This window comes from Thunnus maccoyii, chromosome 8 (genome assembly GCF_910596095.1).
Source record: "Thunnus maccoyii chromosome 8, fThuMac1.1, whole genome shotgun sequence".
NCBI classification, from domain to species: Eukaryota; Metazoa; Chordata; class Actinopteri; order Scombriformes; family Scombridae; genus Thunnus; species Thunnus maccoyii.
Window position 1 is genome coordinate 22,759,047 of NC_056540.1, and position 27,217 is coordinate 22,786,263.

At 41.0% G+C, this 27,217-nt stretch overlaps 1 protein-coding gene across 1 annotated transcript; it reads right to left on the reverse strand.

The window, feature by feature from the left end:
• On the reverse strand, positions 1–25,627 carry med12 (mediator complex subunit 12). Its single transcript, XM_042419650.1, has 43 exons — positions 25,472–25,627; positions 24,612–24,716; positions 24,297–24,488; positions 20,849–21,008; positions 20,491–20,666; positions 19,522–19,632; positions 18,913–19,185; positions 18,620–18,766; positions 18,346–18,445; positions 18,108–18,244; positions 17,862–17,993; positions 17,146–17,272; positions 16,692–16,921; positions 16,530–16,589; positions 16,261–16,434; positions 15,713–15,857; positions 14,664–14,782; positions 13,412–13,555; positions 13,130–13,293; positions 12,484–12,615; positions 11,995–12,222; positions 11,769–11,913; positions 11,379–11,499; positions 10,588–10,698; positions 10,392–10,505; positions 10,029–10,165; positions 9,335–9,514; positions 8,938–9,009; positions 8,684–8,847; positions 8,204–8,365; positions 7,828–8,029; positions 7,540–7,649; positions 7,257–7,392; positions 6,632–6,781; positions 5,919–6,284; positions 5,662–5,803; positions 5,343–5,557; positions 5,013–5,087; positions 3,665–3,894; positions 3,298–3,472; positions 2,131–2,340; positions 656–737; positions 1–532 (listed from the first exon to the last, which is right to left on the reverse strand). The coding sequence occupies exons 1-43, from the start codon at positions 25,571–25,573 to the stop codon at positions 495–497; spliced, it is 6,495 nt and encodes a 2,164-aa protein (XP_042275584.1). The 5' UTR covers positions 25,574–25,627; the 3' UTR covers positions 1–494.
• Between the last annotated feature and the right edge of the window lie 1,590 nt (positions 25,628–27,217).

Below are 27,217 nucleotides of genomic sequence, written 5' to 3' on the forward strand. Positions count from 1 at the left end.
TTGCATTAAAAGGTAACTTTATGTCATTAAAACTTATTTCTTATGTGATACAAGAAACTCTTTGATCCCCCCCCAGGTTTCATTAACAGTATACAGGTACCCAACACAAATACAAGACATAAAAACTGACATGATTTTTTAATAAGAAATACACGAAACTGAAAAAATTGTACAAATTGAAATAAAATAAAAAAATTGCATTCTTATAATTTCTGGTACTTTTTTTTACATAGACTTTTCCATTATTAACCATTATCTGTTTACTTTAAAGCAGGATCCCTCCTTGATAATCCATGATTACAAAACTGAAATCAAGATATTTTCTGATCGTTGCTTCAGTGGTCAGAGATTGGTTTTGGTGGTCCGTTGTGCCTTGAACAGTCTTCTCTCCTAACAGCCTACACAGAACTCGACACATTCATCTGCCAATCTACAGGCCTCCACACATATCGAGTGAGGGACTTTTCTTCACAGACTACTATGAACAAGCACGATCAGTAATATGAATTGGTGCTCTGTCCTGGTTGTGTGTCTGAAAAGAGTGGGAAGAGTTTGATTATAAGCATGAAATCTGTTGTTCATCATTGTACATACATGGGAACAACGAAAACTAGGGAAATGGACATAAAATATGTCTGAAAAGTTTCTGACTTACTTGAAAGTTGCTGTTGCAGCTGCCTGACAAGAGCTGCAGTCTGCTGCTGCTGTTGGGTCTGCTGCATACCCTGTCGGGGAAACTAAGATAGATATGCACACACATTGTCTTAAGAGAAGAGAAATTACAGTGGTTTTTTCCATAATCCATTAAACTCATTAACTACCAGTCGCATATATGTTACATTACTAATGATCATTTTGCATTAGGCAGCTGGTGGTTTCCATAGTTTTTAGTATGCCACAAAAATCAACATGTAGAGGGTAGAAACTAATCAAAAATACATTATCCTGGTTGAGACGCATGAATGTTGTCATTTTGAAAATGAAAATATAAATTAGGTCATTCCTTGTTTTAAAAAGGTCACTGTTTGGCAGCTCAATTGGTTCTTGGTTATTGGAATCTCATAAATTGCACAAAAATGATTCCAAAACTTTCAAGTTTTTCCAAGTTACTTTGATGCTGTAACGATATAAATAGAAAGTCGATGCTTTCTTGGAGAGCATACATTAACTGTTTCTTAAATATCAATGAAAGAAAAATAAATATTAAGACCCACATGGATCTTGTCTTGATCTTTCATCTTTGTGACACAGGCAGCGCACAGCTAAATTACTTTCCAACATGAAATGGCCACATCAACAGACCGCTTGTGATTTGGAGCAGTTGTCACCTTTCATGTTGTGGTAACTTGCGTCATTCACAACCAGCGCAGGTACAGCGAAGAGCATAAGCCACCACACAAACTAAAACCTAAAAGCTTGGTTTTCAGGTACTACAACCAACGACTGAGAGAGAGGAGGCGGAGTATGACTCAGAAGAACTCCTACTGTAGTTTCATTATGAGTTGTATACAACCCTGTCGGTGTAAGAGACTGAACTTTATCTGTCATTTAACCTGCCCTATGCCTTTGGTTTGCATTCAGTCAGTCAGAAGAATACACGTTGATTGTGATATAATCTACCTCAAACATAAAAATGGGCACTTTGGAAATGAAACTGTATTTTTATGACAATGGATTTATTTTAATGGCATTGCTGACTGATTTTCTTTGCTGCTAATGTTGAGGTGAAAGATTATTTAATAAGGGCTTATAAATGGAACTCAAGTAAAGTATTTCCTTTGTTATATAACTTTGAGCCTACGGTTCTCATGTTCAGAAAACAAATTTAAAAAATAGCACTGAAATATAGTTGTTTCTGTGATATGCAGAATGCTTTTTAACTGAAGTGATTACATGACTATTAATTGGTAGTACTTTTTTAAAAAATCCTTTGCTTGCAATTTTTCCCAATTCCTGCAATGTTACCTCAAAAAGAGCACATAAAACATTGCACATCGTATCACAATTTTTGAGAAAAGCCACTGCAAAATCAAGCATTTTTGGCCACAATAATCGTAAAAAAAAAAAAAAAAAAAAAAAGCAAAATCCTGGTGGAACTGTAAAGGTCACAGTCACCTGTATAGGACCTACCATGGGCTGCTGTGGGGGCAGTGGCTGCATGCCCAGGCCCTGGTTCTGTGCCTGGCCTGGTGGTTGCACCGCTGACACCTGCTGCTGCTGCTGCTGCTGCTGTGGAACTTGCTGTTGAGGAGGAACCTGCTGAGGCTGGACTTGTTGCTGCTGCTGCTGCTGCTGTTGCTGTTGTTGCTGCTGTTGAACTTGTTGGGCCTGCTGCTGCTGCTGCGGATACGAGGGAAAGAGACAAGAGTTGGTGCTTGAGGAAGAGACCTGTAATTTTTGAATTTATCGTACTGACTAGATTAAAGCGCGGCTTAGTCTGGCCTCTGGCAACATTACAGACCCGTTAATACTGTAAGAACTGCAGCACAGCCAGAGTTTTGCAGCCTGTGGGCAGCGTCCTTCACAGCCTCCTGCAGCCTGGACTCAAAATTAATGGTGATCCTGTTTTTTAATAGCAGGACCCTTTCAAACACCCTGCCAGAGCACCTTAAACCTGAATTTTACTTCGTCAAGGTTTATAGTTCTGCCTGGGCCCTACTAATTCACTGCATCATTGCAAAACTAGATAGAGTTGTTCATTCAGGCAGTATCTTCCTTTCACTTTATATCATGTTTACATTGTTTTACCTTCACTTTGTGATGATTTAAAACAGTAATAATGGCAGCAAAGAGATGTGTCCAGAGGTGTTCATCTATCCTGTGTTTCTTCTAGTCAGTTAAAGAGGTTCACACAAGCGAAGGCCCTTATAATTCTCTAATTCAGTGAAAGGGGTTCTTGTATTTATCATTTGTGGTTTCAAGTTCTTTCTTTAGTTGAGGTAAGATTTGGTTAAATAAGTTATTTATATTTCTGTTTTTATAGCTACACAAGGCAATTTCATATGCCTGCAGAACCAAAGAGAAGCAAAATGTATCCGACCAATCTGAGATTTCATACCAAGAAATCATGTGATGCTTGATGTTTAGTAACTTGTCTGTTTATGCTCATAAACTCAATAATACTTTTCATGATAATCTGATTTTACATTGCTGTAAGGCACTTTTAAACTCTAGGGATACATAATTTGAAGGGTTGTAGAAGTTTAACAGCCTCCTGAGTTAGAAAGTCATCCAAAACATATCTATTTATCACCCGGATAAATGAATAGTGAGAGGATGAAAAGCCAAGTGACATACTCTGAGTGCTTGTCTGAGGTACTGCTGCTGTTGCTGTGCTGCTTGTTGTTGCTGCTGTTGCTGCTGCTGTTCTGCCAGCATCTGATTGGGCCTCAAGCCTGGATGGACACCCTGGCCTCCCATGTGACCAAGACTGTGCATGATAGGAGCCTGCTGGAGGGACTGGTGGGCAAACCTGAGGTTTACAGAAGAGGAACAAGTAAGATGAGGCCATGTAGCAATGTATTTAAAAACAAATTTCACAATGAAAAGTCAAAAACAGCAACCCTGTAGTAATGTAATCTAATGTTAAACTGCTGCTATTTAGAGCTATAAAGCATTATTACAAAAAAAAAGCACAACAAAACCTTTGCAACACTATACTGACCTTTGTGTGTTCTGCATATTGTGTGCATAGCCTGGGGCCTGCTGGTGAACGTAACCACTGGGCCTCTGCTGCATTTGCCTAAGAGGATCCACCACAGCTGGGTTGGCTCCTGGATGGGTGCCCTGGAAGTTTTGGTTCCCATAGGAGGAAGGAACTATACCACCACCTTGGGACGGATGCTGCTGCATTCCCATGTGTGATCCGTATGTGGTATAGCCCTGAGATATGTTCTGAACAAACAGAGACGATGTTGATCATTAAAACCACAGCAGGGAAGGCTACCGTTATTGATTTATTGATAGTCAGGATTTTTTATTCCACAAAACCAAACGAGACCTAGAGAGTACACATGTGAGAGCATGTGCAACTGCAGGTATTTGTGTTGTTTTAGCTTTTCAGCGTGGGTGAGGGTGGCAAACTTTCATAAAATGATCTTTAAATGAGAACACAGTGGATTGAATCCTGTTTAAACATCTTAACAGCTAAAATTCATTTGCATTACTGTGTATAAATAAAGGTGTACATCCTGTTTGTGTTTCCACCGCATCCGAGGAACCAGGTAGATCATGCAAATTAGACTCATGAGGAATTAAAAAATGATGGCAGCGTATTCACACGTCAGGAAAAAACAACACAGATTTGTCCTCTTGTTCTTTGTATTTACTGGACTGAAAAGGAAAGATGCAGAGGAGGAAGATTAAACTGAAACTAAGAGCGTCCGTCTCCGCAGTAAATCATCTGTTGAGTGTTAGACGATTATTTATTTCTGCTTTAAAATGTAACCGCCATGAAACAATCAGAAAACAATGTTTTATATCTCTCATTCACAGGCTTTGTTCTCGCTACTACTGCTCACTCTCTTCATGCACTCTCTAGCTCACTCGACCACCACCGCCACTCTCAGCTCACGCTGTTTGTCTCTCTCTTTTTCTCTCGCTCTTTTTAAAAAGGAGTCGGGAAGCTGACGAGAAAGCCTAACTTTATTTTTAACGTTGACAAACAAAGAGAAATGTCCTCCCCTCATCCTAAATAAATACTAGAGTACTTCTTTTTTTTTTTATGAATGAAGCGGTACAAAACTTGAAGCAGCCACGGTGTCTGTGTTTGACCAATCAGAAATGTTCATCCCTGCAAACCCTGCCTCCAAAGTTCCTATGCTTTTGGAAAGTACTTCCCCAAGAGCAGGGACTTTTTTCGGGGGTAACACAATCTCCCTGGAACTTAATTTAGACTCCGGTTCCTCTGGTGGAAACACAGGTAGATGAACTGAGATCCCCAAAAGGTTCTTAGTGCCTGGGGAAAGTTCCTGTGTTGGAAACAACAAAGGAAGTGGCAAAAAAAGACTTACCTGAGACGCCTGCATTGAAGTGTAGGGTTGGTTGGGTGTTATTTGTCTAATCTGCTGCCCTATCATGCTCTGATTCTGAAAAGAGAAACAACAAATCAGCAAATAGCAAAGATTCAACGTCCAGGAGGTAAATTCTTACATTCCAACTTGATAACAAAATCTTTCACTCAAAACAACTACACCGTTCTCATCCTAAATAGTAAAATTAAGAAGCAATCAAACAGCAACTTAATTATCTTAATTCTGCTTCAGCTTACTAACTCCTGCTTTTGGTCAACTCTCAACCTGATTAGAAGGTGTTGCTTGATTTGTCAGTGCGGACTGACTCACCAGTCTGACCTGTAGCTGTTGGCGGAGTAACTGGCCTTGTGGCATGGTAGGCTGGGGCTTATAACCCATTGGGTATTGTTTGTCCAGTCCCATCATGCCAGGCATGCTTCCCTGCATACCAGGCATCATGCCCGGGTAGCTGGGCCGTGTGGGCATTATTTTGTTCATTGGTGCGTTCCGGGTAGGTCTGTATGGAGGATCTAAACCAGGACCTCCTGTGGAAAGAAAAATTATTTAAACCACAATCCCAGACAGTATTTAAGATGATTGCTAGACCTGTATGTCATAATGATGATGATTCAATATGCTGGGAACTTACCTGGAGGTAGAGGCTGGTTCTGTGTGTACATGCCCATGGACTGCTGGCTGTAGGGTAGCCTGCCATATGGATGGTTCTGCATCAGCTCAGGTGGCATATTAGTCCCATAACTCACACCACCTGGTGTTCGGTTCACATAGTCCTGGTGAGAACAAGGAAGAAATCAATTACTTCAGCCCAGATAATCAAATGTATACAGAGTACCGATTAGGTCAAATCATACTAATCCAAAATCATGAGTTTTAAGCCTAACTGACCTCTGTCTTGGCAGACGGAGTTTTCTTCTTCTTGTTTGATTTCTTCTTGTTTGAATCAGAGGGTACAGCGGGCACGTTCTTCTCTGGCTTCACTGCCTCCATCATCTTCTTCTCTGGTTCCTGGGAGACAGGCGTCAGTGGCTCCTCCTCTTCAGGAGGCAGGGGGAGTGGCTCCAGGTAATAGCTACGAGGTTTGGGCTTCAGGTGGGTGTGGTAAAGCAGGAAACGCTGCTGCTCCTCGAATTTAGTGACCTTTCGGTCCACACGCACCGTACCGAACCAGCCCCAGGATAGAGGGGCAGAGTGTTTGAGACCCTCAAAGACATCCCACGGAGAAATCTTCTGTTTGGTTGATACTTGAAGGCCCTGATGGAACAAAGACACTGCAGTGTTACTTAACTGAAGATTTGCATGCGCTGCATATAGTTTGTGTATCTTTGATGCAGAGAGAATGTCACTTTGCTTTTCCTGTTGCTGTATTTATTTTTCAAAATAAAAGCGGCACTATTTTTTCCCCCCTCTCAATCTTTTAACATACTTGTAAGCACATTGAAACACAATGTAGTTATGCATTTTGTGCATCAGATTTTGCACACAGAATACCAGCATACAGTTCTATTAGATCAATAAAATCCTGGTCTGACCAGCTGATACAAATCACACTGAAACTGTGTGTAACTTTGCATGTAGACATCATGGTACAAGTGCTTTACCTCCTTCTCAAAGCCAGCGATCTTGTTACCCTTGGTGTCGATTAGCGAGCCCTGAGGTTCACAGGTTATGACGTCGCGGGTTTGCTTGGGCAGCGGCAGCAGCTGGCGAACCTTTTCCAAACTTTCTGACTGCCGATCTCCAAGCTCTTTCTGTGGATACAAAACGGGATACAATATTGAAAGAGGCGATTATGAAAATGCAAACAATGGACAACCACGCTGAACTTTTCTGAACTTTCCTTCATACCCAAGCATATTATTCAAAACCTTTGTTTTAGCTGGACACACACAAAGTAACCAGCTGATCAAGACAAATGTAGTTAAAATGAAAACACATTGCGTTTTTGTCACCCTCATTCTCTTGTGGTTGGTCACATTTTCAGCCTGAATTTTAGGTGAATATTTTGTGTTGGTTCATTTGAACTCGAACACTTTTCATCTGGTGTTTATTTTCTCAACTCAATGCCTCCTTACTTAAGAAAAAAAAAAAAGAAAACGGTCCTAGACTTTGAAGCACAACAAAACCCAATGCCAGAGTTGACAGCTATTATATGAATACAAGAATATGACATATGAATCTATACTGAATCTGAATATCTACAGATTAAACATGTGCTGTTCTTACCCTGAGCTTCTTGACCAGATTCATGTAGGCTCTCTTATTCTCCTCCATGCTGCCCTGAGAGATACTGGACATGTCAGCAGCCAGAGTGCCGTTAATCAGCACACTCAACATGTCCAACACTGTTGTGAAGAGCTCACTGTTGGAGAGAAACAAACATGAGAGCCAGGCGGATCAAGTGACTGATAATTGCTGACAACAGAGTTTGTGTTCAGGAGTGTCCAATTAGAGTAATAATGTGTGGATTGCACTTTGAAAAGGGGTTTTCTCTGTATTTGGCACTCACTTATTGGACTGCATGTCGACTGTGCCGCTGCTGATGATGTCGAGGAGTAGAACAGCCCACTCAGTGGTCTGCTGGGTGCTGCGCTGCACCGTGTCAAACATGCCTCCCACCTTGTTAGCACAGGGGAAAATGCTGTTAACATAACACGTTTGATACAAAATAGTAGAATAGTAATAAAGTGAATGCTTAATATTTTGGATGATTAACTTGTGATATGAGAAAAGTAACATAACTAACAAAACTAATGCTGCCTTATAAAGCTGGTTGTGGTTTTTGAGGAGCTCTTACAAGATTCAGTCGTAGTTTCAGAGCCTCGTGCATCATTTGCTTCGCCTTGCAGTCGTCCTGGTACTGGTCCTCTCTCCAGTTTGTGACAATCTGCTGTACTTGGCTGTAGAGAGAGGTGAGAAGACCTTCCCTCTGCTCATCCTGCCCCTTCAAGCAGGTCAGCACCAAAGACAGGAATGGCTGCTGGCTCAGCAGAGACATACTGAGGAGGGAAAAAAATGGAAAGTAATCGTGTTAAAGATAGCTGGAAGATTTTGTTTTTGCAGCTTCTGTATCCAGTTAGTGGCACAAAATGAAAACAAAACATCCTGCCTTTACCTTGTAGGACAACCAAATAAAATCTAATCCAATTTGAGAGAATATGTTTGCCACTTACCTTTTCTGTTTTTGCCTGTCCCTCTCCTTACGTGAAGAGGAGCCCAGGTGCTGTCCTTTCTCCAGCTCCTCCCCTGCTGCCTTCAGTACATGACCCTGAACTGATGTGGGCAGCTTTGCTATCAACGGAGCCACCAGCCACACACCTGACCGCTCGGATGAGCTGAAACACACAGTGCGAACAATGTTAGATTTCCATGCCGCTGTATGTTGGAATGTTAGCATTTTATCATTAAAATATTTCCAGGTGACTTAATTGCGAGATAAGTTAATTACAATAAATGTAAAAGCAGATTCAGTTTCATTTTATAGATGTCAAAAAATAGTAGTAACCAGCAGGCATCAGTGCAAGGGTTGGAGCCATAGTGTCTTAGCATTATTGAATGTAAGAATAAACTACTAAATTCAATGCAGAGTAAAAAATAATAATAATAATGAAAAAAACACAACAAGCCCTGAGGGGAGGCACAAAGACACACACCTTAAAATAGGTTTCATCTTGCTTGTGGTGCTGCTGTTGTTGGATGCAGAGCCACCTTGGACCGCTGCTCCATTCCCTGAGGGGTTATTGGAGTTCATCTCAGCTGATTTTTGAAAGACCTCGATTGTGGCCTTGGCTATGTTCTCCAAGAGAGAATAGAGCTCCTATTGGAAAACAAACAAGGTAGAATCAGATTCATTTGACAGGATGCACAAAAGTTAGGTCCATTGAAAACAACAGAACAGGAAACTTACATTGTTAGTGCTCTGTTTGATCATCAGTTGCAGCTCCAGAGATGACTGTCTCATCGTCCATTGGTCCATATTCTACAAAAAGGACAGAGTTTATGTTACTCACATACATTCTTCCTTATGTATAGTATTTATCAGCTGTCAAAAGCCAGTTCTGGGTATATGCACAGCTCAGTGCACTGGTAATACACTGATTCAGCCAGAAGAGGGAGGCAAACCCCCACAGTTCCAGTGAAAGAAAGACAACTTAATAGCAGCTTAAATGGATTTATCAAGCTTCTTTTTAACTGCGTAATCAGATATTCAAGGCTTACCCACTTGTTTGATGTACTAACTGAACCTTTTTCTTTTACTCAAAGATAGATGATTTTTTGGGCATAAAACAAAAATAGAACTGAACCTGGAGGATGCGTTTGATGCGCTGTCTCTGGGGGTTGTCACCATCATCACTGTCCAGCTGGCGGTGAGGGTAGCAAATAAGCTGCAGTAAACGTTGGGCCTGAATGTTTACCAGCACTGGGTCCTGAAGGGCACTGCTGTCCTCAGACAGAGATTTCAGGCAGCGCTCTCCAACCCACTCCTACAGAGGGGAAGACATGAAAAGGATTAAGTGGCACAAGGGAAAATGTGAAAGTGGTCAGCAAATTACATTTCCTAATGGGAGGGATTGAGTTACAGCATCTTGTTTTAATGAGCAGTACTGCAGTGATACTAAAGCTCAAGTCAGAGTATCATGAGTCATGCAAAACGATCTTAACCAAAGATGGTGGGTAGTGATATGACAAATACAGTGCGAGGGGGTCATTTCTCAGGAATAGATCCGCACATGACAGAGCCTTTCTTGGTAGAAAAAGTGTTTGAAGTCTCTTGAGACCACAGAGCATGTCCAGCCCTCTGAGCGGCTGCCAGCTCCCTTTGGCCTTGATATCTACGTGAGATAAATGACATCTGCTACTGAAAATGATCTCATTCACGCTTTTTATGACTCTTTGGCTTACTGCTTGTACAAGCGGCTCAGAAAGCTCAGCTAAGAACTGTGACACTGCGTTTTATTGCTTCCATGTCATTTACCTAATTTCAGCTCATGTTCTCACCTGCTGGCAGATGGTCTTCAGCACATATTTTGCGTATACATCCAAGCTGGCTGTTTCTATGGAGACATTGCGCCCCTCGGATATGTCGTCAAGGCCAGCGGGGTGTGACAGTCCTGAGCCCCTTAGCTCAGCATCACCTATAATAAAATGGAGAAACCAGTAAAATCAACCAGTAAAATCTATAATTAACATCACAACAGACTATTTTTACAGTATAATAATCTGCATCGATCCCATGTAGGAGGCAAATGAGACGAAACAGAGCAGAGTTTTGACCTGGAAAAGTAATCAATCCTCATCTTGATGGTTGTTTTTGAAACCGCATTTTTTATATGACACATTCTGATCTTAAAATATTCTTACCCAGCATAAAAACAGCTTTGAGGACAGCAAATACAGCTCCAACAACTATGCTGTTCTGAGAAGCAGCAAGAAGGTGGCGATCACAGGACGACCGGATACCAACTGAGGATTTATCTGCAAGACATAACAACACATTATTAGCCAAAAAGTGAAAGTTATGACAGTTTGATAGAAACAAAAAAAAGGTTTTTACTACCTGACTTCACACCGTCTTGGGGGACAGGGTTGCGCTGTGGCGTCTTGAAAAGGTGCAACAGAATCCGGCAGGTGAGTCTGGCTCCTGGCTCAGAGTCTTGCTCACTGCAGGCTGAAGGTAAGTACAGAAACGCACGCATCGATTAGAGCTGAGTTTCCTCATCTACACAATCTACTACATCAAAGTCACACATGTCACACATCTAAATTTAAACCTCGTCCTAGATTTTTCATCAGCCAGGATGAAGAGGAATTTTCACAGAAATCTCGTGGGGAAAGAGGGAGTGAGAACAAAGCATTTGCCACAAGCGCGAGCTGTTGGCATGTGTGGTTGCGTTATAAAATGAGCCAAACCCAACCAAACAGCATGGCTGAATGGGGCTTTGTCTCCAAGCTGGGAGGAAAAAAAAAAGATTAACAGTGGGGAGAGAGAGGCACTTCTCTGGCCAGTGCACAAAGCACATCAAGGCTTCATGGACCCAGATCAAATATGCTGTGTTTACTCTCCTCTCTGATAGAAGTAATGCATTATACAGCTTGGTATTCCTTCCTATGAGCCAGGCTGCAAAGTACTGCTCACTCATTTATAGAATGCTTGATGGCTGTGATATTATATATTGATGCTTTGGGGTGGGCGGAGGGGTTCATGGAGAACCCTGGTGAGATTATATCACAGAGCAGACCAACTAAAGTGAACAAAGTCTTATCAACTGCCTAGTTTGAAGGATGATGATCTGATAGCAATGACATCAATACATATTTTTGTATAGCTTCAGATAAAATAATCCTTACCTGCGTTGAGGAGGGAAGGAATGGCCACACAGCGAACCAGGTCTTCAAGGAGTAGGCACTGTCTAGCGATGAGAATGGCTACAAAGGTTGCCAGGGAATCATGGAAGGACAAATCGCTAACCTGAGGGAGACGTGTGCAGAGATCAGCTTTAAAATGAATGCTGTGTGATGAGAAAAGCTGCTGTAATGTAGTAACCAATCAAATAAGAGACTTGAAAATAAATATTAAAGTGAGCTGAAAGGCAGGTAAGAGTAAAAACATAGTTGTGACATAAAGAAACTAAAGAGAACAGATGAGATCCTTCTACCGGTTTCACAAGTAAGCAACGGTGAGGGTCAAAAGCACAGGTGTTCAGAAAAGAGATAAAAACTTACTAAACCACAACTTACATCTACATTACACAGCAAATCATTGAAGCCACAGTTGCCATTGTTGGAGGAGCAGCAGAGAGCCTTGAGGATGCCGAGCCACTCGGCGCTCAGAGAGCGACAATACGCCGTCAGCTCTGCGCACAGGATCCCGATATCGTTCACCCTGAAAGCCCATTAAATGACATCAAACAACAGTCTGACAAAGAGTACAAAAATGTAGCCGTCTAAACCAAACGTAACAAACCTCTCAGGGTCTCGGTGGTCCACGCACACATCCATGAGCACGTTGCAGACGAAGCTGTAGCGGTTGGCTGGGCTGTCGTTGAGGATCTTACCCACCATCGAGTGGTTGAAGTTATGTGCCGAGGGGTTGGCGATGGCCTCCATCATAAACACGGGGTCCCAGAGCATGTTGGAGTCTGACGGGTCAATATTGCAGTAGATGGAGTTCTTCACTTTGGAGCAGAACTCACTGGAAGAGAACAAGATTAACTAAAATTAAACAACCATGACTTACATAAAAGTGAAACCCTGCCATAAATCATGTGATTGAGTTGATTTATTGTACACAAACATATTTTAAATGTTAGGTTCTACACATTCCACTTTCCAAAAAAGACATCTATCCTTCAGAGATCAGTCAAAAAAGGTAACTATGCTTTTCTATTAAAGCAGAGGAAAGCGTTTATTTTCAAATAGCTGAAATAGAAACAAATAGCTCGTTTATTTATACCTGAAGATCTCGCCAAACTTGTTCTTGAGGTGACTGCAGGAGGTGTAGAGGTCATACAGGTAGGCCAAGATGCAGCGCTCAGCAGAGGAACAGTCCGCTGGGTTCACTCCTGATTTCACCACGATGCGCAGCCTGAGGAAACAATTACACACATAGTTCAACAGAAACTCCTCAGCTATATACTTAATAGTGTTTTGTTGAAACGTTACTTTTATATTTCACTTTAATTAGAGGCTTTATTTAAATTATCTCTAGTTCCAAAATTACCAGCATCACAAACAACTGTTAGGAGCACAGCTTTTGGGAGTTAAGAGCCCTGTCAGCATCCGTGTGACAATAAAAATACTCAATTAAAGTAGAATGAGAAAGCCCTCAGAGTGCAAACCACTAGCAATTCTTTAGTATGCAGTTACAACCCAAAACATCCTTTTTACTACTTTAATTATAAGTTTAACTGATGCCTTCACCCTGCAACCATTCCTTTAGGCTTGGAATCCAATCTCTGTTTCTGTTCATTTCGACAATACACGGTGTGATGGTGAAGTCTACGGTGGTTCACCAATGCAAATCTAAGCAAGTCTTTACAAAACTGAGATTTTTTTTGAGGTATCCTGTAGACAAACATCAAGGCTTATAAGTGACATACCCATCAAAAACCTGTGCCGTCTGCTCAGGATTGAGAATGAGGCAGGAGTGGTACCTCCTCAGCACAGCCACGATACACAGACACAGGCTGGTGGTGTAGCTTCCCACCAGGCTGGACGACTTCAGCAGCAACTCGGCTTCCACCAGACTCAACTCATTCAGAAGCTGCAAAAAACACACACGATGTATTTTCAATATATATATTTTTTTTTTATAACAACGATGAATAAAACAAGATTCATTTGGATTTATTTATGTACATAAGCGATAAAGCTGTCCATACTTGAATAGCAAAGTCTATGAGGCCACTAATGTTGAGGGAGTACTCCATGAGGTCAAAGATGAACTGGATGTGCTGGACGAGAGGCAGGTGATAAGACATCCCTAAGGCAAAGCTGGTGATCTGTTCCAGCACGTTTCTGGACACCTGCGCACAAACAAAATATCAGACATTGTTAACATGCAAAAAAAAAAAAAAAAAAAGCAATAATATCTCCAGTCTTGGCTCTGACTGTGAGCGCCCAACACAACAATATGTTTTCATTCTGCAGAGCTCCAACAGAGACAGTCTACATGTAAAATAAGCAGAAACATGCGGTGATGCCAAAATATTTTGTCAGCTACAGAAATGTTGTTGTTGTTAGAGGGAGACAAGCCAGACGAATGAAGGCAAAAAACAGCCAGAAGGTAAAAATGTAGCCATTCAAACAGTCGTAAAAAACTGGGTACAAATATGTCTTTGCTTGCTTTGACAGTGCCTGCTCCTTGAAGACTCCATTAAAACATGTACAACGTTTTCAAGTACAAATCTTATCATATTTTATGCTATACGAGCTTACTTCAGTGGGTTTAGTTTCCTACAACTCCTACAAATGTACCATAAGCACAATAAATATTTAAATATTTTTGCCTTTCGGAGTCACATTAATATAAGAATGAATGCAAAAACAACCACGATGTTCCTGGAAAAATGTTCCTATACATCAAAGTGACTAATAAATAAAAACTTTTAAGGGCCGATCACTGAACTTTCTCAAACAGCTTTTGGCCTCTTGAGACTTGTTAAATGGTAAAAGTTCCACACAGACTTGACCCTGGAATTACTGCCAGCTACATTTTAATTAAAAGCACTTTAAAAAAGCAAAAAAAAATAACGCTTTATGCAAATGAAATTGTATCATTTTTATAATATAAATCATCCATTGGCTGTTACTGTATTGCATCTGATGTTCAAATGTATTCTCTGTTACAACCTCTACAACTGAGAAACCTAAATACGTTATGTTCTGCTGTGTTTTCAACTTACGCAGCCACTTGAGTCAATTATCCATTCAAATTGTATTCAGACATCTCACAAGAGAAATCAAATTATATTCAAATTACATTTACATTCAAATTAGTCACCTTAGGAGGTCTTTTGTTTTGGGCTGCTTCTATTAATAAACCCTTTGAGTAATCCCCAAACAATTAACTGATTCCTATATTCTCTGAAACACACATGAGGACATCTAAAAATGAATTTTGTCTGGTCTAACCTGGGAGGTGACCTGGTGCTGGTCGAAGTGGGAGAGGTGCTGGAATTTGGAGAAGATATCCTCAGCAGTGGGAAAGGCCTCCGGCTTACTCCTCTTCCTCTTTTGTCCTTCCTCCCCTCCTGTGTATGTGGGAAAGAGAGGCAGGGAAAAAATAAAGAGAGGGAGCAGCAACTCAGCGGTTTTCTTTCCAGTCTGCCGAGTAGGCCAGCCGTGAAATCAAGTTAACCCAATGGTCTGTTATCTTATTTCCAGCCTCCTTCGATTTGGCAGCTTCGCTGCAAGAGAGAACGCTATAAAGTAACTGAAAGCGAAAGGAAAATTTCTCATCGAAGAGAAACACAATCGTGAGCTGAAGGTCACCATCGGCTCACAGGAATGTACTAAAGTGTCATAAAACACTCCAATCTATGCAATTATAACTCTGAAAACCCTAAATCACCTTAATAAGGTCACATGTATATAAGATAAAGTGGCTGTGAACAGTTGAGAGCTATTAGCATAGAAATTGGATGAAAAGAAGATTGAGTGATGCAACCCCCTAGGGTCGATAGAGCAAGGGGGGGAAAAATGCTTGTTCTCTTAAGAAGGGCAGGGGAAAAGGGAATACAAATGAAAAGTATTCAAAGAGGCAGAGTTATTAGGGGGATAACAGCTGGAATGGCCACAACGGGAAAGAGAGTACTCAGCCTGCATGTGAACAATGTTTTACAAACATTAAAGCATGACAAAGCTCCTGCGGTCCACACTGCTGTCTGGAAAAACATTATCTCTCTCATATGATGTACATGGATTACTCTGCAGAGAGATGCAGGAGGGGGAAAAAAAAATCACTGAAATAGGGGACCCTATAAAAACTTCAAAACTGGCTCCATTTACATCCTTAAACATGAGAAATAGCTGAAATTAAAGTGTAATCTTAAATGACAGTTTGCTGCCAGACAAACTGCATGCCCACAGCTAAGCTAATGTAAAACATAAGTAAATGGGAAATGTGGGATGTTAAGCAATCAGTCATGGGCTGATAAAACTGAGAAGCACAGTTAACGTACCTGTTTCTGCTGTGCTTTTGCGGTTGAGCACCTTCAAGATATCTTTGGTAATTTTCTTGATGGTGTGTCGTGCCTCGTCTCTCAGTTTGCCCACACCGTAGAGGACCACTAACCGCTGGTTGCACTCGTGGCTGGCACTCTCCTCCTAAAGACAGGGGGGGAAAAAAAAAGATCCTTATAAAACTGGATGCACCTGATAACCTGATCAGCACAGCAAAACCGTAAGAAAAATAAATTGGAGGCATATATCTTCAGCCTCCAGATCCGATAGGGTTTGAGGAGTAAAGTTACCCTTAAACATATCAGAAGCATTTTCTCTAATATGTTTTGTAAATTATAACTTGGAAAAACACTCAGCCGCTATCAGGAAAACATATCGATATTAAAACAAAAGTGGCTCATACAGGATGCATTTGTAAAGCAGACTCAATTTAACTGGCCAGTATTACAAGAAATTACATCACTAACATGGTTTTTAAACTCTCAACTATCAATAACGACCTTAAGAGTTCAGTAACAGACTTCATGCGGGCTGTGATTGTTCTTACCTGAGGAATCGGGAAGTGAGTAGCATACTGAATGTGTCGGGGTTGCTCGTACAGTTGAGGGAAGGCGGGGTCCATGCCTTTGTCTTTACAGGCAGCCTTGCTGTCCTGCTCTGGGGCAGGTTTCTCAGGAGAGGGGCTCCCTTTAGACTCGCAGTGCATCGGAGGAGAGAACATCTGCAAGGCAAGAGGAGGCAGAGATGACTCTGAGGAATTCCAAAATATATCCCATTTGGTTCCAAACTAAATTTATGCACGAATACTATGTCTACCTCGTCAAAATTAGCGCTGGAGTTGTGATCGATTTCCATAGACTCCGACAGACCGGTATCCTGTTGAACAAACAATAACCATATGTTACCCTTTTGCCCCCCACACATTGTACTGCTGCACAAATGACTCATCAACACCAACAACAGACGCCTCCGACGTGCCTCCATTTTGACGCTGCTGCCCGCGTCCTGCTCCTTGCGTTCTGATTCATCGGAGGGCTCGTCGCTGGGGGAGCGCGGGCGCGGCAGGTGGGAGTCGGAAGCCAGGTCACCTCGGGAAATCAGCGTGCACATGTAGATGTTGTGGGAAAAGACATCGTGACGGATGAGCTCACAAAAGAGCAGGACCAGGTTGGAGAACTCTACTCTTTCGCTTTCATTCCCAGGCTCCGCTACACAAGAGGAAAAAAAAAAAAAAGAAAAGGATTTGAATAATTTACCAGGTTTCCCTCACCAAATCATTTATAATAAATACGCACCGGGTAATAAAATAAGAGGCAAAGACAAAAGGATATAAAACTTCTTTAATATGAGATCAAGTTTGACACATTTAAGAATCACAGCCGCAGGAAATGTGATGGAAAAAAAAAATAAAATAAGAAAAACAGAGACTCACTCAGTGTGGGGGCCTGAGTATCGAGAAACTGTAGCAGCACATCCTGAAAGACTGGTAGTGTGGCAGCAGAGAGGGAGCCGGATGACACAGAACCCTTCTCATCCACCACCTCTGACTCACCACACCTCTGCAAACAAACACACACACACACACACACACACACACACACATACCAGACAGACAACACAGAACAAACAGTCTTTGAGTGCTAAATGTAGAAAATCTATTTAAAACTTCGCTCTGTTTAGTTCGGTTTGTCTACAAATGCCACAAAATATGAATTATGGAGTAGGAATTTCAAATATTATTGCAATGTTTGGGGTTATTAGTCAGATCAACCCTGCAGTAAATCATATAAAAGAATCTTACAGACTCATGATAATCTATTTTAGTGTAATATAGCTAGAGATGCTGTCAACTACTGTTTTTTGCATGCACATATTGGTCGGTTGATTTGTAAAATACAAACCTATGCAGACCAACATCAAACACTGATACTTTAAGTCGCTATTTGAGTGCACTATTTACAAATGTTAAAAAAAAAAAATGACTTGGTTAGAGGTTTATAACCTGCGGTGATACAAAAAGAAAATATATTTGTTTGACACTGATCACTTCTAAAACAGGTGAAAAAGGTTTCATTTTGAAGCTGTGGAAAACAAGCAGGAGATTGAACCGTGTAGCAGTGAGTCAGTAGGGGGTGGTGTGCCTCTTACCTCGGCTTCTATTTCAGCCTGTCTCTTTTCCAGCAGCTTGGCCACCACCATGGCCCTGTGTCTGCCAGAACGCTTACAGCACACTGCCCATTCACAAAGCAAGGTCACCACCGCATCGTCATCTGGCGACATCTGGACAGAAGCAGGCGTTATGAGACAATACGGCTAAAAATAGAAATCACTCGGTGTCACTTTTTTTTTTTTAATCTGATGATCACAAGTCACAAGGGGTCAGCGCAGACATACCTCATGGCCGTCTTTACTCTGGCCTGAGCCAAATATTCGGTTGTACAGGGAGTCCAGGGAGTTGTTAAAGTCAGACTTCTCAAAGCTGTGGTTGTCTAAAACCTCCAGGGTGTGCAGAACCCTCCCGATGGTGAACCCTGGCAAGAGTTTACAGAGATAATTTCAAACATGCACGCAAACCTCTTCTCGCGAGCTGTGAACAGGTGTAAGCAGAGATAAAAAAGGACGGTTTTCTAACCTGCTGTAGTCTCCTGGCACTTATCAAATGACCACCTGAACTCCACAGCCTGGCCTCTCTCCTTAACTTGCTCTTCAATTTCTCTCAGCTTTGCACGTACCTGCAGCGGAAGAAAAAGGTGAGAAAACATTATCTTAACATCTGACAGCAAAGGAGAAAACTGCCATGACACCTTTGTGCTGCACACAAATATTTACATTTCGTCTTGGAATAAATTAGCAGTCCCCGTACTCACTTTTGTGTAAAGATTTTTACACAAAAACAAGGGAAGTACCTGCTGAGTAAAGGCGGTATTTCCCCCTGGCATTGGTAAGCTTGAAGGGGCGATGGGCAGGAGGTCAAGAGGGGAGCCAGTCTTGTTTCTGCTGTCTGTCAGAGAGTAATGCCACACCAGAGCACTAGGACAACACAACACTATGCTCTGATGTGACAATAAGAAGAACATAAATAAAAAAAAAAATGGAAAGAAAAAGTAGAATTACTAAGTGAGGCTGATAATTTATCAAAGAAAACAGAATCCATGTATCAATTATATATTTAAGCTTAGTCAAAACAAGAGCATAATACCTGTAACATGCAGCTGAGGCCGAACACCAGAGGCCGGTGCTGCGGGCAGATGTAGAAGTCTGTGAAAGGTGTCTGCGGCTGGTTCCCTCCTGCCGGCTGGGAGGTGGGAGTGGGGGGTAGGGCGTTACCTTGCTGCGCCAAGATGCCATGGCCCGGATGCCCTCCTGCGCCGGGGCCCAGGCTCCCGTCGCTTAGCAACAGGTTGAGGCGGCGCGTGCAGAAGTAAGCCAGTCTCCGTGACAAGTAAGCCGACTGTACAAATTCCCCTGAGTACTGCGGGACGGGAGAGATTCACAGCGTTACCCACACTCACTCGGTCAAGCATCAGTCGGGTTTGGAAATAGAAACAAAATTAAAAAGGTTGTGGGCCCCGGTGGCCACTGTCAGCAAAGGTCAACACTGCCAAAATACTGTGGATGAAGTTCATGATAAACTGTTGACAGCTGTAGAAGCCTGTCACACCACAGAGCAGCTCTGAGATATGTAACTGTTAATAGCAGTATGAATGTTAAGCGTGTTTCCCAAATGTGATCCATCAGAGCATGAGTGGTGATATGAGCCTGAGGTAGAGATGCTGAGGTGACAGTGAATAAATATGTTATAGAATACCTGTAGTAAAAGGGGCAGGAGAAGCCTGAGAAGCTCATCTTCACCCGGTCGGACCTTCTCAAAGCACTCCAGCACCCATGTCAGGAACTCGTGTCTGTCTAGCATACCATCCTGAACACAGAAACAACACGGAAGTGCATCTTTGTTTTAGGTCGGTGACCAAAAGAAGTACAGTGTTTACAGCATGAACCGTTCACTGACTGCAGCATGTTATGAGTTCCATCTTCACATCAAGGAAACAGGTAAATCAAGTTAGGAAACTCAATCAGGAAAAAGCAATCCAGGATAATTCCTGCAACTAACAATTTGCATTATTTATTAATCTGCTGGTTATTTTGTTTGTTAATCAGTTACTCGTGTGGTCAGGTTATACAGTAAGACAGTTTGTCAGTCCAAAATACAAAAGATATTTAATTTACTATGAAATTCAATTAAGGAAAGCAGCAAATTCTCACAGATGACCGGCTGGAACTGAGGAATGTTTGGAATTTTTACTTTAAAATAGTTTAAACTGTTAAAAATAGCTGATTACTTTTATGTTGATCAACTAATTGATTAAGTGACTTCTGGCGACAGCTCTTATAAATTCATCTCTTGAATTACTCTCCCCGAATGTAACAGGATTACTTAATTACTCAAAGGAGAAAAACAATTTGAAAGAATTTGTTTAAAAGTTGTACATTCTGCTGCAGACATGGGAAACATTTTTGCCACTTAATTTGCATTTTCTCCTCTTAAATGTCTTAATTTCCCCTGTGATAGTTGCTGCACAGCTGCTGCCTCTTTAGCGAATCGTTAAAGCTTCTTCTGTTGTTTTGTACAATATACTTGTCCAATAAAAAAATTAGTCGAGGAAGAATTATTTACTTTGATAGCTAAATGTTGCCACAATGCATCAACAGGTTGCAACACAAATAATGCTTGTTATGAAAATACTGTTCAGCGTGAGACTTAACAGACTGAACTGACCTGAAACATGAACATGGCTAGCTTCTCGTTGTATTCCCACTGCTTCATGGCCGTTTCCACGTCAGCAGGAGTGGCTGGTAGTGGTGAGCTACAGCCTTGACTGGGAGACTGCCGGTAAAACTCAGCCACCTTCTGAAGCTGTTCCCACAGGTACTTAGTAATGATCTGGGTCCATTCTACACAGACACACAAAATGCATTTTAAAGCCACAGAAATCAAATTAATGGCAGCACATTTTCTATTCAAAGAAATCATGTAACATCCTGTGAAAGTAAGCATCTTTAAGTATCTTTTAGCTCAAAAATTTAATGGAAAAATGATTCAAAACAGGTCAATGTTTCCAGCATCACTTGCTTACCTATGCACGGGTCAATCACATGCCTCTTCTTGACTTTAGTTTCTGTGATGGCTGCATGATACGCACAGGTCATCTTGATCATCCATGCCGAACGCATGACAGGGACCGAGTACTTGGCCAAGTATCCAAAAACCTCTTCTTTCTTGCTAAAGATTGGCACCTGTGATAAGGAAATATCATCTGTGTCAGTAATGCTGAGAGAAACAAGGCAAACACAAGGAAGATTCTCAAAACAGCACAAACAACGAGAAAAAAGAAAGAGAGAAGAACTGTCAGGAAAAAAATGCAAGCTTTATGTAAACAAAAGAAGAAGAAAAACATATATATATGTGCACACACATTGATATAAAGCTGCTAAAACTCACATGAAACAATAGAATCAGAACATAAACAATATTAGCATTTCACTTGAAATAAATATAAAGGATCATAAACAGACGGCACATTTGATTCGAGGTAATTTATTCAAGTTTTCTGCTTGATATGACAAGAACAGAGTTAACCACTTTTCAACCAGCTGACTGAGTTCAGTACAGAACACTAGGCTTAACTACAGTCAAAAAATGCTGAATAAATAAAACTGTAAACATAAGATAAATCCTTGTTTTGAAAAGTCTGTTGCAAGAAAAAAAAAAACATTTTAGCTAGATGTATTTTCCTTTCCAACACTGTTTATTCTATGCATGAAGTCGCTGGATGAAGCAGCTGGAGAGGAGCGGTGCACTTGTGAACGTGATCTGTCAAAGTCAATAATACAGAGAGTTAGAAAACATTGTTTACTGTTGTCAGATGAAATATGCATCTACCTGTGCATGTAGGAATAAAAGAAAAGCTCTAACACAAGCTACAGGGGTAACAGTAAATGATAAAGGCCTTTCATCCACACATAAATAGAAAAGCTCACCTTTAATTTAGCCTGATGTACTCAACATACAAAATCTATCTGCTGCCATTTGTAAGAAGCGCATATTGAGAAATTAATTTGCCGTGAATGAACAAAAACACCTCACTAGACAATCTATAAATAATAGATTTTCAAGTTTTCAAAAATAACAAAGCAGCAATAAAAACTGCTGCCATGTAGTACAGACAATGACATTCACCGTGTTTTAGTTCAATACAAACAAGACAAACAATAGACTTGATTTAGACATAAGCCAGTGTTTCCTCTTTATTCGTTTAGCAGTGGTGCATCACCACAACAAGGGAATTACCACCACTGCAAACATTATGTATAAACATTGTAATTTAGCCTTAAGGTTATCTATAATTAAACTAAGTGCATACCAGATGCTTTAGAAGTAATGATTATATAATAATTAAAAGGATTTTTAACATTAGAACCTCCACTTTAAACATAACTTAGACACAAACAGCAACAAATATGAGAAAACTAGAATTATTGCCCAAAGCACCGCAGCTGTATTAACACTGCAAGCACCAATTGTTCTAACAGGGAAAAGAACAACTACTTAACTTACCTCCACTGAATTGTTCTTGTTTAGTGGTGTTGAACTGAATCATCCAGGAGAGTCGCACAGTTCAGCCACCGTTTTATCTCCACGTTCATTTGTTCTCTTCTTTGCTTGCACATAAATGATATGTGAAATTCTCCAAATGGTCACGTACACGTCGGGATCCTCTATACTTAACCTGCTGGCTACTTCTGCACAGGATGCCCTGGTAGAAAAAGTCTATCGAGCTTTACTAAACCACAATAAGTGGTGAAATTTCAAAATTAAAAAGTTAAATTTAACTGGAGCAAAAATTTTGAATTGCCATCGTAGTATTATTGAAATATTAGCGAATTTTAGTTAAACATGCACTAATATATGAAGATTTTACGAGTACTGGGCAATATCAGTTTTATCAGTAACACAAGTCTCTCGCAATACTTGCCACCCTGTAAAGGCCGATTCATGGTTTGCATGCTGTAAACTTGCATGTGGAGACGCATGTGGTTCAATACACACTACAATCGGCAGGTCTGCGGATACAGACGCGTTCCACATGTGCGCACTAGAAAACGAGGTTGCAGCCACGATAACTTTACAGAGTTGTAAAATCCAGTCTGAACATTACAAACATCTGATAAGCCTTTAAACACAATGATCTGTTATCCATATTTTGTTTTCGCCCGCACCAACACAGACTCTTTGTTTTACACAGGACTGTTTTCAGTCTGAATGAAGCCGAGGAGTTCCCGTATGTTGCAGAACAACAAGTTTAAAAAAAGGTGTGTGCGACAGCTTAATGAGAATAAGAATACAGTACATACATTAAGTAGACAAGACAGGCATTTCTGTTTGTTATTCTAGCGCATGTGCTGTTGGCTCACTTGCAGTGTGTACGGTCCGCACGGTCTCAAATTTTGGGCCCTCGCAGACATGGACATATGACAAAATTTACATCATGCAGACCAACGCCGACATAGAAAGCATAAATTTGCCTTTAGACTGTAATTCTCATCATATGCCAGAAAACACAGTTTTTTGGAAGTTCTTACATCTAAGGTGACAAAAAGGTTATGCCTGGTCCTTTCTAGCAAACTATGTAGGACATCTTAGACTAAGCTTGTCAAGCTCACACTCAGCTGACCTTTATCAGTCTAAGCTGTATTTTGTCAGGCTCAGCCGTATTCAGACTCAGCTGTGATCTGTTCAGGCTCGAGTTTTCAACCCAAGGCACAGATGAGCCCAATCGTGTTAGCAGGATAGCATAGTAGCATGTTACATTTAGCATTTGTTAGGAATGGTAGCATGCTAACATTTGCAATGTTAACAATGCTAACATTTGCAATGTTAGCATGTTATAATAGAATTTACCTTATTTTGACAGCCACTTAATTACCGGCAAAATTGAAAATTGCATTTTCCTTAGTAGTTGTATCAAAATAAATTACCTAGTATCTGTTTGTATTGTTGTTTATTGTTTGTTGTCAATGTGAGCCAGGTAACACAATTTTGTTCTGCTGTGCACCTCTAGAGTGCAGTTTTAGAATTACAATAAAAGTTTACCTTGAACCTGAACCTACCAAGACAAGACATATAAAGATGTATGTTTTATCAGTGGTGGTCAGTGTGGGCGGGAAAAAGTTTGACCCTGAGGAAGACTGATGAGCACTGAATCGTGAAACCGCAATGATAAAGGCTTATTAACTTTGGTGAATCCGTTCCCTTACTTGTGGACATGGGTGGGAAAATGCTGGGTTCAAAAATCTACACCAGTGCTTCCCTTATGTAGGCAGTGGAAATTAACAGGAAGAGGAAATATGACCATGTAAAGAGAACTGGTGTTCAAAGAAGAGACACTGGTACAATGCAGTAGATGAAGCCAATGTGGCACCTTGTTTTCTTCACATGTCCATACTATATTGCCAGTTAAACCAATATGAAGAAAACATTAATTAGTAAAGAAGGCTTTTAGTGTTTTACACCCAAGGTCTTACCTTTTTTGCCAGCTGTGTTAGAGGTTTAGTCCCCGCTAAATCTGTGAACCAATTATTGATGGAGCTCTGTGACCGTGCTGTGACGAGCCAGAAATTATCCTTCTGGTTGACCTGTGGCTTACGCTTCCCCGTGTCTGGAAACGTGTTGTAACGCAGCTTCTCAGCAATGATGCTGCTGAAGTTTGAACTGATCTGTAAAGCATGAAGGAAAAACCTGTTTGATGGCCACATCGATCAAACTACTCACATAAAAATACAACGCGTATCGGGCTGGGTAGAACCAGAATTTCTTTTAAAAAAACACCCATGTTTTACCTTTGAAGGGTTGAAGTTGACATTTTTGGCACTGCCATGTTCATCACCAGACACAGCCGGCTGATTGTTGAATCCTTGCTTCACATTCAGTGCAGTCAATTCATCCTGAATAAAACATTGATATCAGCACAAACTTCTTAGTGCTAAAGTACAATATCATATAATTTCTGTTCTCAGATGAGCAAATGGTCGTTTGAGAAAATTAGGTTGAGTTTATCTGAGTTTGCTGACACTAAGAAAACAAACATAACTAAAATGAAATATTACTAAGTCATAAGATATATTTGCATCAACGTAGATAGGATATCCCTGAGGTAAAGCAGTCAGTTTTCCATTTGCATCAACAGATTATCTCAAGTTAATAATAGATCAGGAGCCAACAGCAGTGCTCAGCTAGGCCAAAACACTGCTGCTTAAAATCTAGCACGGATAGTTTATCTCATATTTAGAGAGTGAAGGGTTCAGCTGTGCAGGTTTAGCTAATTCGCTGTAAGAAAACATCAAGCTAACAAACAATTACTAATCACGCACAAACCAAAAAAAAGGCGACGCATACTGTTTTCCATCACAAACCGAAAATGGTTGCAGATGATTTCAAACTGGATAGCACTGGCCAGCCGACGAGCTAGCCGAGAAAACTCCATTTCTAGTGAACCGGTTGTTTTCCAAGTAAGCTGACGAGCTAGCTCACAAACTGACAACTAACCTAGGAGCTGTTCATTGTTATTGCTAGGCCCAAATCGTCTAGAAGGCTTGCTAAAGAGGCTAGCTAGTGTTAGCTTGAACAGCTTCTTGGCTGGAAATTTTCGTGCCTAAAACGTTATCGCTGCACTTTTAGTTTGTACATCGTAAAATCTGACCTCTTTTTGCTTTGGATCTTGAGGATAAACGTCCGGAGGGCCGAGCCGGGGCCGCTTTAATGGCCGGTGTTCGTAACTTAGGATCCCGAAAGCAGCCATCATCCAGCGGCATCACAGCCAGGGCTTTCCTCCTCCTCCTCCTCCCCGCAGCCTGAACACAGAGCCACGGCCACTCTCACTTCCGGCTACGGTTCGCCCCCAACTTCAAAATAAGAGTCCTCTAGGCCTACACATTTCTGCAGCAAACACAAAACAACAACAATAATAGATAAACAATAACATTAAAGGACAAGTCTGTCTTAAAACAACAGTCAGGTGCCCAAATGAACACTGAAAGCGAAGGTTTTCTTCGCTGTAATTATTCCTCCTGTTCATAATGGCCATTCAAAGATCCCCTTCAAATGTGCTTTCAATGTATTTGATGGATGCCAAAATCCACATTTTGTGCAAAAACGCATTTAAAGGTTTATCTGAAGCTTATATGAGGATTCAGCAGTCTGAGTTAGTCACATCAAGTGGATATCTGCCACATTTACAGTCTTTTTTATCATCAAATTCCCATTTTGTGTCTCCTCCTATAGTGTTTTCCTTTGAGCTGCAGAGAAGTATAGAAACAAAAAGAGACTTTGGTATGAAAAAGACTGTAACATTGAAAGATATCTATTTGATTTGACTCATTTGGACGGCTGATGCTTCATATTAGCTTTAGATAGGAGGAGTGTGTAAGATTAAGTGGCCTCCAGCAGCTGAGGAACCCTGGCCTTCCAGTGACTGGCTGGTTCTTCATGTACCTGGTGCCAGGACTGATCTTGGACGGACTGCTTTTAGTGTTTTAGTGCAGCAGACTCATGGAATATCTTGCAACGTGAAGTAAAACTGAATACTCTCATGCCTCTTGGACATCTGAGGAATGTTCTTAATTACCACCCACTACCCGCCTGCAACTGTTTTAACTGATTTTGTTTGTTGATTTGTATTGTTGTATTTTCCATGATGTAATCTCAGCATCATTGTAAATCAGGGTCACTCTCAACGATTTCTCTGAGAATCTTAAATAAAGGTTGAAAGAAAGAAAGAGGTTGCAGATTGCAACAATCTGAATACCCCCCCCCCCCCCCCCCTCCCCGAATATCTTTGGGTTGTTGACTGTTGGGCGGGACAAAACAAGACATTTGAGTTTGCATCTTGTGCTTTGGCAAACAGTGATCAACATTTTTCATAATTTTGTAGACCAAATGACTAATTGATTAATTGAGAAAATAATCGACAGATTAGTCAATAATGAAAATAATCATTAGTTGCAGTCCTATATGAGAATGTCCAAGTAGAATTTGTACACTAATTATGTAAATACTGAGGTTACACAAAGAGAAAAAAGAACATCTGTGAACATCTGGCTACAGATTCAAAGCAGAAAACTGTGTGAAACTGAGAGTTCCCACTCCGTGTGTGACGCTGAGGTTACCCATGCATACACTGAAGTTACAAGTGTGGCCTTGGCCTTGCTGAGTGTGTGCATCTTTGTGTATGTGTAACGTTTTTCTTCAGCTACAAATCTTTACTTCACATTCACAAACTCAAATGTCTCCTTCACAGGTTAACACGGGTTGATATACAACAGAGACCATAGAACAAAGGACAGATTGTTGTGCAAGTCTGAAACATTCAAGGCTGATGCATGGATTCTGAATGTGCACAGTTATGGACAAGGCTGGATTAACAATTAGTTGCCCCTGAACTCCACAG